Source organism: Harmonia axyridis, chromosome X, assembly GCF_914767665.1.
Source record: "Harmonia axyridis chromosome X, icHarAxyr1.1, whole genome shotgun sequence".
In the NCBI taxonomy this organism is placed as follows: domain Eukaryota; kingdom Metazoa; phylum Arthropoda; class Insecta; order Coleoptera; family Coccinellidae; genus Harmonia; species Harmonia axyridis.
In genome coordinates this window covers 16,647,308-16,667,081 of record NC_059508.1, presented here as the reverse complement: position 1 = coordinate 16,667,081, position 19,774 = coordinate 16,647,308, and the positions used below count along the sequence as shown (strand labels likewise).

The window sequence follows — 19,774 nt, the reverse complement described above, 5'->3', positions numbered from 1 at the left end:
TTTCACGAAAATTTTTGGACAAAAAATTTTTCAGGTGAGATCGACATTCGGCTAATCAGAGATCGTAAATTATGGCATCGCTCACCGATTCTTCGTAGAGCTCCCGGTTTTGGGATAATTTGAACTCGAAATTTGGGAAAAAATTGAATTTGCCTCTAAAAATCGTTATATCTCCTGAATTATTCGTCACAGATCCCTCAAATAAAAACGTTTTCAAACTTCAAGTTCCGCTCTGAAACATAGTGGAGTTTCAAGTGCGTAGCCCATGACCAGAAGAAGTGGCAGCTTCGGGAAAATTATCAATTTTTTCTTTGAAAGTTCCATAATTTTGCCTATAATTTATGAAATAATGTAGTGACCGCACAACTGCAAGCATTTTCGTAATCTACATAGTCGAATCAATCAATAAAATGACACATTATTCCCATGAAAGAACTTTTATTTTTCAAAAAATTTTTAAGGGTCAGGTATAGAAAATTTTACGAAAATTTTTGGACAAAAAATTTTTCAGGTGAGATCGAAATTCGGCTAATCAGAGATCGTTAATTATGGCATCGCTCACCGATTCTTCGTAGAGCTCCCGGTTTTGGGGGAATTTGAACTCGAAATTTGGGAAAAAATTGAATTTGCCTCTAAAAATCGTTATATCTCCTGAATTATTCGTCACAGATCCCTCAAATAAAAACGTTTTCAAACTTCAAGTTCCGCTCTGAAACATAGTGGAGTGTCAAGTGCGTAGCCCATGGCCAGAAGAAGTGGCAGCTTCGGGAAAATTATCAATTTTTTCTTTGAAAGATTCATATTTTTGCCTATAATTTATGAAATAATGCACTGACCTGCAAGCATTTTCGTAATCTACATAGTCGAATCAATCAATAAAATGACACAATATTCCCATGAAAGAACTTTTATTTTTCAAAAAATTTTTAAGGGTCAGGTATAGAAAATTTTACGAAAATTTTTGGACAAAAAATTTTTCAGGTGAGATCGAAATTCGGCTAATCAGAGATGGTTAATTATGGCATCGCTCACCGATTCTTCGTAGAGCTCCCGGTTTTGGGGGAATTTGAACTCGAAATTTGGGAAAAAATTGAATTTGCCTCTAAAAATCGTTATATCTCCTGAATTATTCGTCACAGATCCCTCAAATAAAAACGTTTTCAAACTTCACGTTCCGCTCTAAAACATAGTGGAGTTTCAAGTGCGTAGCCTATGGCCAGAAGAAGTGGCAGCTTCGGGAAAATTATCAATTTTTTCTTTGAAAGTTTCATATTTTTGCCTATAATTTATGAAATAATGTACTGACCGCACAACTGCAAGCATTTTCGTAATCTACATAGTCGAATCAATCAATAAAATGACACAATATGCCCATGAAAGAACTTTTATTTTTCAAAAAATTTTCAAGGGTCAGGTATAGAAAATTTTACGAAAATTTTTGGACGAAAAATTTTTCAGGGGAGATCGAAATTCGGCTGATCAGAGATCGTAAATTATGGCATCGCTCACCGATTCTTCGTAGAGCTCCCGGTTTTGGGGGAATTTGAACTCGAAATTTGGGAAAAAATTGAATTTGCCTCTAAAAATCGTTATATCTCCTGAATTATTCGTCACAGATCCCTCAAATAAAAACGTTTTCAAACTTCAAGTTCCGCTCTAAAACATAGTGGAGTTTCAAGTGCGTAGCCCATGGCCAGAAGAAGTGGCAGCTTCGGGAAAATTATCAATTTTTTCTTTGAAAGTTTCATATTTTTGCCTATAATTTATGAAATAATGTACTGACCGCACAACTGCAAGCATTTTCGTAATCTACATAGTCGAATCAATCAATAAAATGACACAATATTCCCATGAAAGAACTTTTATTTTTCAAAAAATTTTTAAGGGTCAGGTATAGAAAATTTTACGAAAATTTTTGGACAAAAAATTTTTCAGGTGAGATCGAAATTCGGCTAATCAGAGATCGTAAATTATGGCATCGCTCACCGATTCTTCGTAGATCTCCCGGTTTTGGGGGAATTTGAACTCGAAATTTGGGAAAAAATTGAATTTGCCTCTAAAAATCGTTATATCTCCTGAATTATTCGTCACAGATCCCTCAAATAAAAACGTTTTCAAACTTCAAGTTCCGCTCTAGAACATAGTGGAGTTTCAAGTGCGTAGCCCATGGCCAGAAGAAGTGGCAGCTTCGGGAAAATTATCAATTTTTTCTTTGAAAGTTTCATAATTTTGCCTATAATTTATGAAATAATGTAGTGACCGCACAACTGCAAGCATTTTCGTAATCTACATAGTCGAATCAATCAATAAAATGACACAATATTCCCATGAAAGAACTTTTATTTTTCAAAAAATTTTTTAGGGTCAGGTATAGAAAATTTTACGAAAATTTTTGGACAAAAAATTTTTCAGGTGAGATCGAAATTCGGCTAATCAGAGATCGTAAATTATGGCATCGCTCACCGATTCTTCGTAGAGCTCCCGGTTTTGGGGGAATTTGAACTCGAAATTTGGGAAAAAATTGAATTTGCCTCTAAAAATCGTTATATCTCCTGAATTATTCGTCACAGATCCCTCAAATAAAAACGTTTTCAAACTTCAAGTTCCGCTCTGAAACATAGTGGAGTTTCAAGTGCGTAGCCCATGGCCAGAAGAAGTGGCAGCTTCGGGAATATTATCAATTTTTTCTTTGAAAGTTTCATATTTTTGCCTATAATTTATGAAATAATGTACTGACCGCACAACTGCAAGCATTTTCGTAATCTACATAGTCGAATCAATCAATAAAATGACACAATATGCCCATGAAAGAACTTTTATTTTTCAAAAAATTTTTAAGGGTCAGGTATAGAAAATTTTACGAAAATTTTTGGACAAAAAATTTTTCAGGTGAGATCGGAAGTCGGCTAATCAGAGATCGTAAATTATGGCATCGCTCACCGATTCTTCGTAGAGCTCCCGGTTTTGGGGGAATTTGAACTCGAAATTTGGGAAAAAATTGAATTTGCCTCTAAAAATCGTTATATCTCCTGAATTATTCGTCACAGATCCCTCAAATAAAAACGTTTTCAAACTTCAAGTTCCGCTCTAAAACATAGTGGAGTTTCAAGTGCGTAGCCCATGGCCAGAAGAAGTGGCAGCTTCGGGAAAATTATCAATTTTTTCTTTGAATGTTTCATATTTTTGCCTATTTATATAGCGTTATTGGATCGTTTAAAGGATGAAATCGTTAAAAAACCGCCACATTCGAAGGAAAACAAGTGCTGTTCCTTCAAGACAATGCACTGTGTCACAAATCAATGAAAACAATGGCAAAATTGCATGAATTGGGCTTAGAATTGCTCTGCATCTACCGTATTTACCAGATCTGGCCCCTAGCGACTTTTTCCTGTTCTCAGACCTCATAAGAATGCTCGCTGGAAAGAAATTCAGCACCAATGAAGAAGTAATCGCCGAAACTGAGGCCTATTTTGAAGCGAAAGACAAATCGTACTGCAAAAATTGTATCGGAAAGTTGGAAGATAACTATAATTGCTGTATCCCCCTCGAAGGCAACTATTTTGAATAATAAAATTGAATTTTGGCAAAAAATATGTTTTACTATGATAGACCAGAGACTTTTCAATTGGCCTGTTACATTTTGGCAAAACAATAATCCCCTGTTCCCTGAAAAATAATCACAAAAACCAAATAAATCGCCAAACTTCAATTCATAGACTTATGGGATAATAGGTTCTATGTTTTAATTAATACCTATATTAATTGAATTTCGATATTTACATGTACTTCTTTTTTAATTGACCAGATCGTTACTTAGTAGAATTAGTTATTCAGAATGACGAAGTAGAAGCTACTGTTTAGTGAAACAATTATTATTTACATAATAAAATAGTGTAAATTATAATAACTCCTATTTAATATGAATCAAATGCACCTTAATAAGAGATATATGACGTCTCCTATGGCTATTATGCAGTTCCACCTAATTTATGATTACAACATCCTCTTACATGCCCAGACGTTAACTTTTCTCCTGTTGAGGAACTAGGGATCTGAGATATCAAGATAGAACAATCAGCTGTTACAATTTCCTCCTACTACAAAGCTCAATATCTCATATTTACCTACCGAGAATACTTTTGCATCCCCGCTATGGAACACCAGACTCATCTTCCGTTTCCGGTCCATATTATTTTTGGAACTACATTATACTATTTTATACGTGTATTCTTTCCAAGGACCATCTACCTTTCATTATGTACACTCCAGTGTGTCTGATGTGTTTTTTCTGATACGTCCGGTTACATCTTCTGTTTTCTGGAGTAGCAGGAATAATTTATTATCCTTAAAATAAATTCTGACTAACCACTACTAGTTTATCTCAAGTTTTTTTTACTTTCAGATAGGTAAAAAAGCTCCACTGTCTTCTGCTTCAGAAGGAACTAAAAAAGTGGATTGTGCATTACTTTTGAGGAAGAGATATTAAATATCTTCCGAAAAAATCTTCTTTTCATTTCGTCCCAACTGATCAAAGTTCTGATTATTGATTATCGTTTACATATTTCTCATTATCAGTTCTAGTGAATCACCTATAAATCTTGTGTGCGAAGAATTAACTTTTATTTGAGACTCAGATTTCTTTCGTGCTAATAACACACAAAAAATTGAAAATTCGTAAAGAATCTATTACTTTCGAAAACCTCTCATGAATTCATTAGTAATTGATTATTAATTTCAAGGAGATTTAGTACTTGTTGATATTTCATGTAATAGTTTGATGCTGTAAATATATTATATTTGTATTATATATGTATTATCCCCGACTTTAACCCATCAGAAGAAGAAGAGAAAACTCCCTTCGCAGAAGGATATCTTCATCGTGTCCGGATCTTGTGGCTTCTCTGGTCCTCGATCACTCTCTGGTCCTCTTCCACGCGATCCCGCCAATCCTTGGACCTGTTGGTCTAATCCTAGGAATTTTCTCACCATCCTTGCTGTATCTACAAAAAAGCTTATTGCATTATATTACATAGGTACTCACTAAGTCCTATATGGATTATTATTGATTATGCTGAATAGAAACTATGTGTTTTATTACTATTTCTCAATTCCTTCATTCGAGCTCACCCTGTAAAAAATAATTTCCAAATGTACGTAAGCTGACTAGGGCACAAAATGAAAAAAATTTCATTGACCTACATCAAAAACATTAAAATTTACATGGAATGTTGGTCAATTGAAAGCAGGAATGAAACAGTTTCAAGATTTTCAAAGAGTTTTAACAAATGAGTATGTTTCAACCCTCACGTGCTCAGTCCACATGAAATGGAATCCAATTATTTAAATTTATTAAGGAAAATTCCGTTAAATTCAAGATCCGCTTTCGAACCATCTATGCGCAATTTACTGAACTAATCTTTGCCGCTGTACAATAAGGAAGACATCTACTTCTACATCTATGAACAGGGGACCGAACTGATATTTGGTTTCAATACTTCGTTCCTAGATGTCGCCATAAGGTCAAATTTTAGAAATAATTTCTGGTGGATACATTAAATCAAAGTGCATCCACCCAACAGGAAAATTTAGGGTATCTACACTCTTAAATATTTTCACGAATGGGTAGAGTTACACAGCCCTTTTTTTAAACACAAAATTAAGTATGCATTCAATTTATTGGAATCGAAAAAAAAGTTTGAAAGTTTACACAGGTTTTAATTTTTAGGTAGGTACACGATTAATAACTTTGCTGAAAAAAATAATTTGAATAAAGATCATTCCACAAAGTTCATTTTTTTCAATTTAATGATTTCAGTAGGTAAATACATTTTCAGATATGAAATTTTAACTTTTGAAATTCACAGATCTGGTCATGGTATTTTAAAAAAGTTGATGCCTAGATCTTCAGCTTTGAAAATTCACGAATGGAGTGCTCGTGCTAGAAAAATGAATACTGAAGAATGTTTGATTTTATTTGGCTCCAAGTATTCGACGTCATGATTTCATATATGGGAATTCAGGTTCTATAACTTAAAAATATTGGATTACTCATTGAAGAACAAAAAGCAGATATAACAACATTTACTTTCAGAATAGAATATAAATACACATATGATAATATATATAATTTTATAAAGGAATTAGCATTAATTTGATTTTTGGATCACTGAAGAACAAAAAACAGATATAACAATATTTAATTTCAGAATAGAATATAAATACACTATTTTTATATATACAGATCTTTTTTATATGGCTTGATATCATACAGCGTCGGTCATTCTCCAAATATTTTTGAAATTCATCAGAGAGTTCTCTGTTGAATACATAGGCCATTTTCAAATAACCAAGTTTCATCCAGATAAATGAATTCTACATTTGGTTGCAAATATTCTCTGTATTTCCCATAAAATCGTACTCTACTTATTATATTTTCTGTTAATGAATAAGAATTTTCGTTTTATCAACTATTTTGAACTTGTAACCATTCGATTTTATGTAATGTTGTCTTTGTTCGATTGAAATCCAGATGCTTTTTGGTAAAATGCTATCTAGACTTAAATATTCGTTGCGTTTGATTTTGGTAACGATCAAATCATTCAATGATTCTTTGAGTTTGAAGGTGAAATCTTATAGCACAGGTTTTCTTCCACTAATAATCCAGGCTGTAATGACTTGAAGGTCCATGATTCTTCTCAAACGACATTGAATTGGGTAGGTTGTCCTCCTTCAAGATAACTAATGTTCTGATCTTCAAATTCTGGACATGGTCAACCTTCCATTTATGTTTTTGCTGTAGAGATGTCAGGTATTCCGAAGACCAACGTTTCCAAAAATGTTATGCAGTCTGCTGTAGTCTTTCATATAAATTCAAACATGTAGAAGGAATTTCTGTGAAATCCCTTTGTGGTACAGTCATCAATGAGTCACCCATAAGGAAAGGTACAGGTGTAAGGAGGGATAAGTCATTAGGATAGGAAGAAAACGAGGTTATAGGACTTGAGTTGAGCACAACTTCAATTTGACAAATAAGTGTATATAAATCTTCAAAGGTGAGATGAGCATTTTTTACAACCCAAACTAATTGATATTTTGCAGTTTTGACAGCGGCCTCCCAAAGTCCTTGATGAGGTGAGGCGGGTGATTTTTTTTAAATTGTCCAGACCATAAGATATCGAAATATACAGGGTGTTTCCTAAACATGCGGCAAAAATTCAGGGGGTTGTTCCTTGGACTATTCTAAGAATATTTTGTCCTTTGATGATTTTTGAAAAACCTATTTGTTTCGAAGATTTAGGGGAAACAAAATTTCAGATAATAACATTTTATTATGAAAAATTACATGAAAATTCAACTCAACCTACAAAAACTGTTGAAAATGACCACCTCTAGCCAGCATACAAGCATCCAATCTTCTCCTCATTGACTGCCGAACCCTTTCAAAAACACCAGGATCATTTCTTATTAAGTTACTCCCAGCAATGATCCGATTTCGCAAGTCTTCCACATTTTCTACTGGAGTGGTATAAACTAATGATTTTAGATGGCCCCATAGGAAATAATCTAAGGGGTTCAAGTCCGGGGAACGAGCAGGCCATAAATGAGGTCCACCTCTTCCAATCCAGCGATCTCATTTTTATTTAAACTATTATTAATTTTAAAAATATGAAAAATGTTGTTCGCCCTGTATCTTCGAAACAAAGAGGTTTTTCAAAAATCATCCAAGGACAAAACATGCTTAAAATAGTCCAAGGAACAACCCCCTGAATTTTTGCCGCATGTTTAGGAAACACCCTGTATACTAACACCCTACAATAAATCAATAGAACCAGATTTGTAAAAGGAATCGTCAGCTAGGGTAATGTTATCTGGCAGATTTAAATTTGAAATGTCTGAAGAATTGTGAGGAATATGATTAGTAATTTTATTAACAACTAAAAATGTATCTTTAGTTTGATATTTTCGATTATTTGCAATAAATGATGTCTCCAGTCTTCCTTGAATATGACTTGTGAAATCATTTACACCGATAACTGGGAGATTGATTTCAGAAACTTCGAATTTAAGTTCTTTTGCTAAAGATGATGATATAAAATTTCCTTGTGACCCAGTTTCTAAAATTGCTGTACACGATATTAATTTTTCCTTCGAGTCAAAAAGATCAATATTACCTGAGAACTTTTTGAGAATATAGAATTTGTCGGATTATTTTATCGTCGAGTTTGGTTGATGGGTTTATGGATTATAGTTTTATTTTACCTGAGCAGATCAATTACCAGATGCATCAGTAAAATCAGTTACTGAGAAATTCGGACATTTTTCATTGTCATGGAGTAACGTATTGTGTCTTTTCTTGCAAATTCGGCAATTATAAATTGATTTGCAGTTTGATATTAAATGATTATTTCCTAAGCAATTAGTGCAAATCTTAGTTCTTCTAACTTCTTCTAACCGTTCGTTAAGAGACATTTCTAAGAATTTTTGGCATCGATAATGTGAATGATTTTTCTTACAAAATGAACATGTTTGTTTTTGTGTTGGTAAATTTGAATATATTATGTGTTTTCGATAGGATTTGGTTAAAGTTTTGTTTTTGTGTTCTCTTATTTCTAAAAGTTGACACCTTCTAGACAGAAAATCGGTCAACTCTGACATTGTGGGTAGTGTTTTCTCATCTAAATTTGTGTTTGCGAATTGTTCCCATTCTTTTTTAGTAACTGAATCTAATTTTGATGATAAAATATAAACTAAAAGAGTATCCCAGAGTTCAATGGGTTGATCAAGAGCTTTCAATGATCTTATATTTTCATTAAAATTGTCCAAAAGTTTTCTCAAATAAAAGTGTGATTCGTGTTCAACTGGAGGTAACTCTAATATTAATTTTAAATGCGTATGAATTATTACTCTTTTGTTATCATATCTTTGCGTACAAGAACCATGGAAATCTGGTACGGTTAGAGGAGGTAGCTTTAAAGAACTCATTGGATTGTTCGAATAAACAGAACCGCTTTCTAAAGCAGAATGTTTGGCAATTAAATCAAGTGCCTGTGCTTCCAAGCAAAAATAGTTTTCCTCAAAATATGCTCGCTCGTCATATTCTATATGCCCGGTTTCTAACTCAATACTGCTTTGTATTTGATCGAAAGTGTCGTAAAGTGATTTCAGTTTTTCTAATCTACTTTTGATTTGACTGTCCATTTTACCACTTTCATCCGAATCCGAAAGATTTGATAAGAAATCGCTGAATCGCATTAAATGAGCTTTAATTTGTGCTCTTCTGAGTTTTAATGCTTCAGTCATTTCGATTCTGTTATATTCAAATATATACACTTTACTTTGTCAGATTAAAATACTTACTCAAAAATAGGAAATGAATGTGGATAATAATATATGTATAATGAATGAGTGTAAAGGAAAGTGGATGACTTACTGTTTTTCGGCTTGCAAATGACCAAAAATATATTCGATCACTTGTTTGATTCAGCTGACGAAGGACCAAAAATATGACGTATTTGATCACTTGTTGCTGGATATATTTCGTATGAATTCGGCTTCCTAAGGACCAAGAAATGTATGTATTTTTTTGCTGGATGTATCAAAATATGACAATGATTTGAACTTGTTTAATATGCTTTGTTAAGCGAGAGAACACATACAGAATAGAATCTGTAATTGTAATAGATAATAATAACTTATGAATACTACTGAATTATTGATTATTTGATTGTAGGAGCACTCGCTAGAGGTGATAACATGACGCAGATAAATTCTTCTTTTTCCTTAACAAAATGCTATATTTTTTCAGATATAATGTCTCCAAAATTTTGTATTTTCTAAGCATGCATCAATTTTTCAGTTTGGCATGATCATTGCATTTTGGTGACCAATTGATATATTATAACAAACACTTTGAATCTAGGCTATTTCAGTTTATAAAAAATCTTTGGAGTTTATTATTGAAAAAGATGAAACAAAGGGCATCTGAACAGTAGCCGAAGCTGTTGAAATCGGTAAGGACCCCACCCATATATCGCGTAAATGTTTGTTTTGCAGAAAAACTTTATTTCTATGTAAAATGAACATTTCTCCGAATTGGAACCGAGGTATGACATAATCGCTCAACAGTATCGCAGGAAATAAACGTAAAATCCTTCCTCTATCGCGTGAAGAGTAGAGCTAGCCATAGTTTTACACGGAACCACTAAACCAGTACTTCGCAGACCTAGTAGTGATATATCAAGCGGGAATTTCTGAATCCAACAATAAATCGCTAATTTTCTTGATCAAAACCTGCCAACATTAGAGTTTATAAAGCAATCGGCCTTCTGCTGATGACCATGGTAGAGGTGCGCTAACACATCGTGGCTTATGACATCTCAGTAGTTGTTCGGAGAGTGTTTCAATTTACTTCAAGTTACGAAAATTAAATCAGTGCAGTTGATAGACACTCAAATTTAAAATGGAAATATTTTATAGTGTCAGTTTTGTAATTGTCTTTAGTGTTTTCTTTGGTCAATCTAATGGACAAGGTGAGCGACTGTCTACAAAAATCATTCTGGAACTAATAATACATGTTTATTAACTTTATTTTATTTCTAAGATATCGGTAAGACCATAACTTGAAAATCAGTTTGAAAATACAAAAAGCAGCTTGAAGTGGATGTTCTTCCTTACAAATCTTCTCTATCTTATATCGTTAAATATTTCTCAATACTTCATGAAATGCAATTATTTGTTGCAGAAAAGATGAACTACATTCATGTTGATAGAAAGCCATTATTTTCTGAAAAACCCTAAAGACAATTCGAATACTATTAAGTATTACGACTTCTTTCTACTAGGGTTATAGTTACAAAAAATTTCGAAGAATTTCCCAACGTAAAGTATTCAACTGTGAGAAAATTGTCTCACATTTGAAATAAATGAATGTACACGCGAAAAATAAAATATTTTACAGCTATAAACTAGCTGTTACTCTGGACGAAAAGTTGTTCCTGTTTACCTTTGTCTAGATTAAGTACACTATTATTTTTATGAATCTAAATTTCATTGAAATATACTGTTAAGGTATTTGTGATTAAATATCGGAATCTTTACATTTAATTCTCAGATTCACTCGTACATTTGACATTCAATAATATTTTTTTCCAATATTTCGTGAATTTATTGATATTAAGAATATATTTAGTGGAAACAAAAAACTGTGAACTAAACATCAGTAACTCCTAATGATTTTTTGATATGGAGTTCTAGAAACCGTTCGGCATAACTAAAAAACTGGTTTCAGACAGAGTGATTTTTTTCATATAGCTTCAAGAGTTCATTAACCATATACAGTTGACTTGCAGATTGCCCTGAAGAGATTTAAAATGTATTACAATTGATAACAAAAACTACCCATATCACCATCAAAGGAAAGTCCGTTAGAAGACATTTCTGAGTTCATACGAAAATACGCAGGGTCTTTATCTTTTACGAATTTCTACTCACCAATTTCCTGCGATAATAGAATTTTGATACCTTAATCAATTGACTAATTGCTTGATATGGTCATTTTCGTAGCAGAAATATTCAGGGTCAATCAAGATTTAAGTAGAACTAGGGCAATGTTAATCAGTTTCACGTAATAAGATATCGATAAATATTTATAAATTTTGATGTTTGAAAACATTTCTTCCTTCATCCATACACTTCTCAGAAGATTATGTAATCTCAATTTGAATCATTCATTTAAATTCTATGCACGAATTGAATTTAATAATGATTTATGTTCAGTAACAGCTGAACTTGTGATTTTTAATTTGTAGTGATTAAGAACTATTGATATTTTGAAATATCAGGAATTAACAACGCAAAACAAATTAACAGTAGTTCCAGAATCTTCTTCAATATAAAATAGGTATATGTTTAAACAACTGCAAATCGTTATTTTTCGAAGAAATAGATAAATTCCGAAAAGAAAAACGTTATCGAGAGTTATTTCAAATACGATTACAAAATTATAGGGAGTTTTGAAGCATTTCCAATAAGAAAACCGGCTTTTATACAGGAATGTTCCTTACGACAGTAAGGTAGTTAATTTACGCATATTTCATTGTTTCGAGTATTCCTCATTAGAATAAGCGAAAGAACATTGCTCACTTGGTGATAGTGTTCCCAAATTATCGAATTCTTATGTTTTTTTCATATTTTTAACGGCCGAAAAAAACTGGAAACTAGTTCTTCGAAAAAGTTATTTGACTTTTAGAAATAGACTGTGTGAAATACTCGTAAATTTGCATAACAAAGGTACATAAAATGAACAGAACTGAATGAAGCATTGTAGACAAAATAAAAGTGAGATGATTCGACAAGAAGCGGCCTTTTTGAACATGAATTCATAGTACCTCCTCAAAAGGAATCAATTAATCGGTTTTAAACTAGAACCTACTTTTGAATTTCCCAAAAATTTGATTTCATTTGGTTTCTAATTCACGGATTCAGTGACCCTTCACAAATCTCCGAACCTCTAAATTCTTTCAAATTACGAAATAGACCTTGTGATTGGTATTCAGTTAGCCAGGTCTGAAATTTGATAATAATACAAATCAATTAACTCAATTACCATTGACACCAACAATACGGAACATCTGAATCATCAAAATGAACTATTTCAACATCATATGAATGTCATTTATTCCAGTTTGGGAAGTCCGATACTTATGAAGCAAGGATTTAGTTCAATCCTTGACTCGGAGGGGATTTACCTGCATGCTGACCTCAACATGCCGCTAATTTTCTAAAAAAAGCCCTATAATTCGATGCCTTGTTCCGGAGTTCCGGATCTGTTTCAATAATCGTTTACAAAAATATGAGTCGGCAACACCTACTTACATTTTTATTTGTCAGTTCTAGGGAAATTTCTATTGGGTATATTTTTCACTCATGTCCTTGACTCGTAATACATTGCAGAAAATGTACAAATACGAAACACTTGACCACATTCTTCTCGATGGTCAGCAATGACACTCATAAACATTGGGAACACGTACATTAAATAAAAAAATATGCGATGAGAGCCACTTAAATTCACACATAACCAAGACATATTTGATCGAAAACATCAGCCAACTAATAATAGCTAATAATATGTGTAAACATCATTGAATGTATAATATTATTCAATAAATATCTTTGATTTCCCCAATTACAGATTTGAACACGTGTGAGGTTATTATTAATATCATTTCGCAGGTGTTTTTCTACAGCTATTGCTTCACAAGATTCCACATAAAAATATGAAAATTTTCTTATTTTTTCAAATTGTTACGATAATGAACATCTTCAATTATGTACATTTAGTTTTTTTCTATTTATTCGTTGAGAGGTTTATATTAAACTTGATCCTTTTGAATTAATAATTATAAACCAAAACAAATTAATAATGATTAAATGCTTCAGGTTCCCACAACAACCAATTAAAGACAATATGTAATGATCAATTAGAATTAGTTGCGTCCTGTTGTTAAATCTATCCAACCACAATTATTACACATTAAACTTCAGCACCTGAGAAATTGAAAGCATATGAAGTGTAGGTAGAAGTTAAAGGGATAAAGGTTCACAATGGGAATTATATAAGGTATGGTCCTGCTACTTCACAATGAACCGTATAAAATTGAAGATAATAATAATTTAGCATCAATCAATATGCAGGAAGAAAATTAGATGTTACGCCTTAACCGCACAGAATCGTGCACCTTGTTTGTATGTAAAGATGGTATACCTACTTGTAGATGGCATTATGACACATATTACACTAGGTTGTGATTCATATTCAGAACACTTCCACGAAAAAAGCATATGATAAATTGAGAATTAAGATATGATAATCTGGAGCTTAATTTTTTTTATAATGATTATTTCAATTGTTATCATTATTGTCTATTAACACAAAAAACGTAGAAAAACTGTTATCGTCTTCAGCAGACTCGAAACCAACTCAAGTTCCAGTCAAGTAGTAGTTTTTCAATGTTAAGTCAACTACTTAATAAATAAATACTTGACTTGACATTGAAAAACTATTACTTGACTTGAGCTTGAGTTGATTTCAAGTCAAGCTCAAGCCAAGTAGCTTGAATATCAAGCCAAGCCGTGAATAATAATTCAATTCAATATTTTACCCTAGATTTTCATCAAATGAGACCAACACAATTTGAATATTATTGTTTTTTCCAGAGGGTGTTTTCTGCGAAACTCCAAACCAAGAACCAGGTGCTTGCATAAGCATATACCAATGCGCTCCCTTACTGAACCTGCTAAAGACTCAATCAAGGAACCCAGAAGCAGTAGCCTTTCTCAGAAATTCCGTTTGTTTTCGTAATGGTAATGTTCCAATAGTTTGTTGTCCAACTCAAAGGGTGCGAACGCCAAATCCATTCTTGAATCCTGATCCCTCACCTTCTACCAACAATGCAATCGATCCAGTTACTGATAATCCTTACAATCCACCAATAACTCCTTCGACAACATCAGGAAAACTATTGAGAAAACCTGACTGTGGTTTCAGCAACGAAACCAACTCTAGGATTGTGGGCGGTATTCCTGCCAAGCTAGGTAAGTCATTTTTAAGTCCTCATATATGAGGCCATTCATTTTTTTATATTTACAAATATACAAAGTCTAGGGTTGTCGAATCTGGAGATCGTGGAGGCTAAGGCACAACTTAATGTGTGTTTATTGACAGGTCCAGATATCTATTTGGTATTTCCATCATCATTAAATCTTGACCAAGTGATAACAATGTTTTATGCCTTCTTTCTAATTTCGAAAGAGAAACTGACCTTGTCATTGGTATTCAGTTAGCCCGGTCTACAATTCGATAATAATACAAATCAATCAACTCAATCACCATTGGTACTTACAATACGTAACATCTGAATCATCCTAATGAACTATTTCAACATCATATGAATGTCATAATCTAGTTTAGCAAGTCCGATATTCATGAAGCAAAGATTAAGATCCTTGTCTCGTGGATTTACCTGAATGCTGACCTCAACATGCAGCTAATTTTTTTCAAAAAAAGACCTTATTTGATGTTGTGTTCCGAATCTGTTTCAATAAACGTTTTGAGAATCAGTTCAAGAGAAATTTGGGTATATTTTTTCTATACAAAACGTGGCACCGACATTTTGATGTCACTTATGTGATTGACTCCTAATACATTGCAGAAAATTGACAAATACAAAATCAAACGGATGTCGAATCATTCCTTTGAAATATAAAAATAGAAATCTAGGGTTGTCTGATCTGGAAATTCTGAAAGCTGAAAAAGCACCTAATGTGTTTCTCATTGAATTGTTTGAATATTCATTCATATTCTCATTATCATTTAATTTTGATTGATTGAGGAAAATATTGGATTAGTATGCCTTATTGTAGAGTTATAATTCCCCCTTATAAATTTGAAACTACTTTGAAATGAACATTTTCAGTAAAGCTTCGTTGTGCTCAAAATAAAAAATATATATTTATTTTCCATCGCGTATCAAGTTGAAAAATTCCCTTAGAAAGAGATTATAATAGCGAACGGAACATTTTATAATTGGTGTCTTAAAACCTGCACAACTTCTATTTTGCACCTCATCAATTGTGATTGTTGTCCTTGAACAAAAGAGGATTTTTTCATCGAACAACTTCTACAAACGGATATGATTTTATTGTTCCAAAAGGTACCTGAAAAATGTTGTTTCATTTGAATGAAAATAAATTAGCTAATCGGATTTCTTGGTCCATGGAATATTTTCGAAGCTTATGGTGTTTTACAATCATTCGTCACTTTTATAATCATATGGGTTTTCCTGTTTACTTTATTTTTGGAATTGGTTCAAATTATCGTTCAATTTTAGATACTTATATAAAGCAAAACGTAAATATTACACATTTGAAATAATGTTCAATATCGACTTCATTGTTATATTTAATTTCACCTATTTATATCTTGATTTTCATATTATTATATTTTTCATCTCATCACTTTATCAATAAGTGAGTTTAATTGAACTAAATAACTTCCTCTTCCTGTTGCTATTTTTTGCAAAGCTACTGTTATTTTCATGGACATGCATTCACATTGAACGAGGGTGAAATTTAATACCACATTGACTCAGTCACGGTAGTATTTCAAACAGGAACATATAATGCATTTTTTCATTCGAGTTTATCAAATATAATCGATGTAATGAATATTTCACGTTTTCTCAGGAGAAATGACCAAATGAACGCATGTACAATTTCAAACTTTTCACATTTCTAGAAGAATTGAATACATTGACATTTTTCAAATTATGCAAACTAGGTACTCAGGGAATTCCGAAACACCTATTAGTAAGAGAGATATTCTAAATAGCACTTCATATCAACAGGATGTTCCATAGGATAGCTTTGATTTATAATCGTGTTGCTGTTTGTACAATTGATAGGTGCTACAAAACATTTGACATATTTCTACATAAACTTGAAGATTAGAAAATTAGTATTATGTAGATATTCCATTTGAAGTGGATCTTCGTCTTGGGAAGGTTGTGGTCAGTCAACATTTCTCATGTTATACATCATGACTAAAAAACAATTGGATTTCGCAGTTTTAGTTGAAAACATGGTTAATTTCTGTTTGATGAATTTAACTAGATATTGATTTCGTGACTTGAACTTACAGGAGAATTCCCATGGATGGTTATTTTGGGGTACAGAAATAGCAAAAATCCTTCTGTACCAAAATGGTTGTGTGGTGCTTCACTGATTTCATACAGGCACGTTCTGACCGCTGGCCACTGCGTTCATGGAAGATCTGATCTGTAAGTTTGTATTAAAAACAAATTTTTTTCGACTTTCTCGAATTTCCATTCTGTGAATAAATAAAATTGAAAATTTCTCAATTCAATTTCACCTTGAACTTCCATTCACACATGTAGGTAAATTGAGAGATGTTCAATCTGTTGAATGGAATGAATATGTTTAAAGACGCAGTAAGCAATAAAATATAATGAATAACTGGTTCCTTCAATGACGATAATACGTATTACGAAATCGCAAAAGAGTATTCAATAAGTAGTAGAGTGAATTGAAAGAGCAAAATCATCGATTTTCAGATATTTGGCTAGAATAGGAGATCTTGACCTATATTCTGACAACGATGGAGCATCACCTGAAGATATTCTTCTCGAAAGTGCAAAGGTACATGAAGATTACAGTCCGGTCAAGTTCACAAATGACATTGCTATTTTGAAACTTTCCAAAAGTGTCACACATCGTGAGTACATAATTCATTCTAATATTCTATATATTTTTTTAATCTCTAATAAAATCCAAATTAATAAGAAATTTTCAAGTTTTTAGCCTTTAAAATGTATGGATCAGATTCTCGCAGCTACTAATTTTGACTTTTATTTGCAGCTTCGATTTGGCCAATCTGTTTACCTGTAGAAGATAGACTTAGAAACAGAGATTACGTCAGGGCACAGCCTGTAGTTGCTGGTTGGGGTAGTACAAATTTTAGTAAGTGCCCTCATAATTTCGAAATAAAATGTGAAGTATGAAGGAATTATTGATAACAAAGATATTTCAACTTACGAGATAAGCAACCTAGAAACCAAATAATTAAAGTATTCATTTATATTTTTAAATAGGTATTAGGCCAATTGAAAAGTCCCTGGTCTGATGCAAAGATAGCGGTGCTAGTATTAAATCCATATGATTTTTAGTTAATACCAACTTTCAAACGATACGTGTCAAAATTTGACAGCAGTCCGACCATTAGTTTGTGAGTAATTGCGTTGTGAGTGTAGCTACTTTTGTTATTTGAAAAAGATAGGAAAAAATTTCGTGTGTTGATGAAATATTGCGTTTTGAAGGGAAAAAAATAAAGTTGAAACAAAATCTTGGCTTGATGAAGAGTTTCCGGGGTCTGCACCAGGAAAATCAACCATCATTGATTGGTATGCTAAGTTTAAACGTGGTGAGATGAGCACTCAAGACGGCGAATGCAGTGGACGCTCAAGAGAGGCTGTCACCGACGAAAAAATCAAAAAAGTCCACAAAATAATTTTGAATGACCGTAAAGTGAAGTTGATCGAAATAAAAGACATTGTGAAGATATCATCTGAACGTCTACATCATATCATTTACGAATCGATCAAAAGCAACAACATAAATTGTTATACTAGTTAATCGTACTAGTTTGGAAGGTCGCTATAATCGCTGTATCGCCCTCGAAGGCAACTATGTTGAATAATTAATTCGAATTTTACCAAAAAAATGTGTTTTACTTTGGTAGACCGGGGACTTTTCAATTGGCCTGTTACACAGCCTCATATCGAAAATATGAAACCTTATTCAGTAGAGTTCTGACAATTTTCGGATTACTGCTAAATACTTCGGTTGTTCACGACAATCATGCATCAAGAAGGGGTCATAAATAGATGGAAAAAATTCTCAAATTTCAATTTCAGGGCTGTTATCATTTTTTTCCAAATTTGTTATAAAGAAAGAGTAACCATAGTGAAAAATTGCCATTTTTTTTTCAGATGGTCCATCAAGTACCACACTTCTCGAAGTTGCAGTACCTGTGGTAACCACAGATGAATGTAGAAGAGCTTACAGTAAGCAGAATTCAGTAATAGACGAAAGGGTGCTATGCGCTGGATTTGCAAGGGGTGGAAAAGATTCTTGTAAGGGAGACTCAGGTGGACCATTGATGTTCATCGAGAGTGAAGCTAACAATGTTCGAATAACGCAAATTGGGGTTGTTTCCTACGGTTTCCGATGTGCAGAAGCTGGTTATCCAGGAGTGTACACCAGAGTTACAAATTTCTTGGACTGGATAGAGCGCAACATGAAATGAGCAAGGTTGAAATTAAGAAATGTATATAAATTCAAATTAATATATTGTTAATTCAATTTTGGGCCAATTCATGAGAAACGTTTTTTTTCAAATAACCCCTTGATGATGCATCACAGTTTTGTATTGTTATATTGTATTTGTTCAAAATTTTCTCAAACTTCTTACTTTTTATTTCTACGATGGAATCAATTCAGTGAATTATCGAATGGATTCCTGAAAATCTAGGGTTGATGAAAGGACACAAATTATAATAAAATCAGATTGAGTATAGCTAACACTTGTGCTTGTGTGAATTGAGTAGCCTTAATTTTTTATACGGAAATGTATTTCCCCAATAATTCTAATTTAATGAGATTTTAGAAAATATATACGTATGTGATAATTATCCGAGTATGAATTGTATTATTCCAAGTATTTTTCACCAATTCGTCTGTGGAAAATTGTGTTTGTCTTTCGCAGCTTGAATTATTGTAACATTCGTTTGTGATATACTATAATTACTATACAGTCATTGATTATAGATATAGGTCTATTGTATACAATGATTCAATAATGTAATAAAATGAAACATTATTCAATAATTCATTTTATTTCGTACCTATATGGTGATCAAACTATCTATTTGTTTACTCATGTACAAGGGCGTAGACCTTTTTTTTTTCTTGGAGGAAGTTATTAAAAAAAAATGCTATGCGTTATAGGACTTTTTTTCTTGAAATGATCCTTAAAATCTGTCATTTTCATTTGTGCCTTCAATTTAGGAACACCCTATAGATATAGTCAATTCAAAACTGATGTCTTCACAAATAAATTACAATTTGAATGAAACACAATAAATTGTACAACACAGCCCAGACAATTTTTCGATACGAATTACTCAGTTCAGTTCTT

General features: G+C 32.7%; 2 protein-coding genes across 3 annotated transcripts; one reads left to right on the top strand and one right to left on the bottom strand.

Annotated features, from left to right (window-relative positions):
- Positions 1-3,933: 3,933 nt before the first annotated feature.
- LOC123685743 lies at positions 3,934-14,208 on the bottom strand. 2 transcript variants are annotated; one of them, XR_006748349.1, is made up of 3 exons: positions 12,874-14,208; positions 4,129-5,000; positions 3,934-4,052 (listed from the first exon to the last, which is right to left on the bottom strand). XR_006748349.1 is itself a non-coding variant. In XM_045625599.1 (2 exons), exon 2 carries the CDS (start codon positions 9,298-9,300, stop codon positions 8,269-8,271), a length of 1,032 nt encoding a protein of 343 aa, XP_045481555.1. In that variant the 5' UTR covers positions 9,301-9,555; positions 12,874-14,204; the 3' UTR covers positions 7,767-8,268. The 2 variants fall into 2 exon arrangements, 1 of the variants encoding a protein (XP_045481555.1); XM_045625599.1 differs by lacking the exons at positions 3,934-4,052; positions 4,129-5,000 and adding an exon at positions 7,767-9,555 and having other exon boundaries at positions 12,874-14,204.
- LOC123685742 (venom protease-like) lies at positions 9,788-19,461 on the top strand. The gene is made up of 6 exons (XM_045625598.1): positions 9,788-10,529; positions 14,218-14,595; positions 16,700-16,838; positions 17,133-17,293; positions 17,437-17,538; positions 18,567-19,461. Exons 1-6 carry the CDS (start codon positions 10,460-10,462, stop codon positions 18,881-18,883), a joined length of 1,167 nt encoding a protein of 388 aa, XP_045481554.1. The 5' UTR covers positions 9,788-10,459; the 3' UTR covers positions 18,884-19,461.
- Positions 19,462-19,774: the final 313 nt, after the last annotated feature.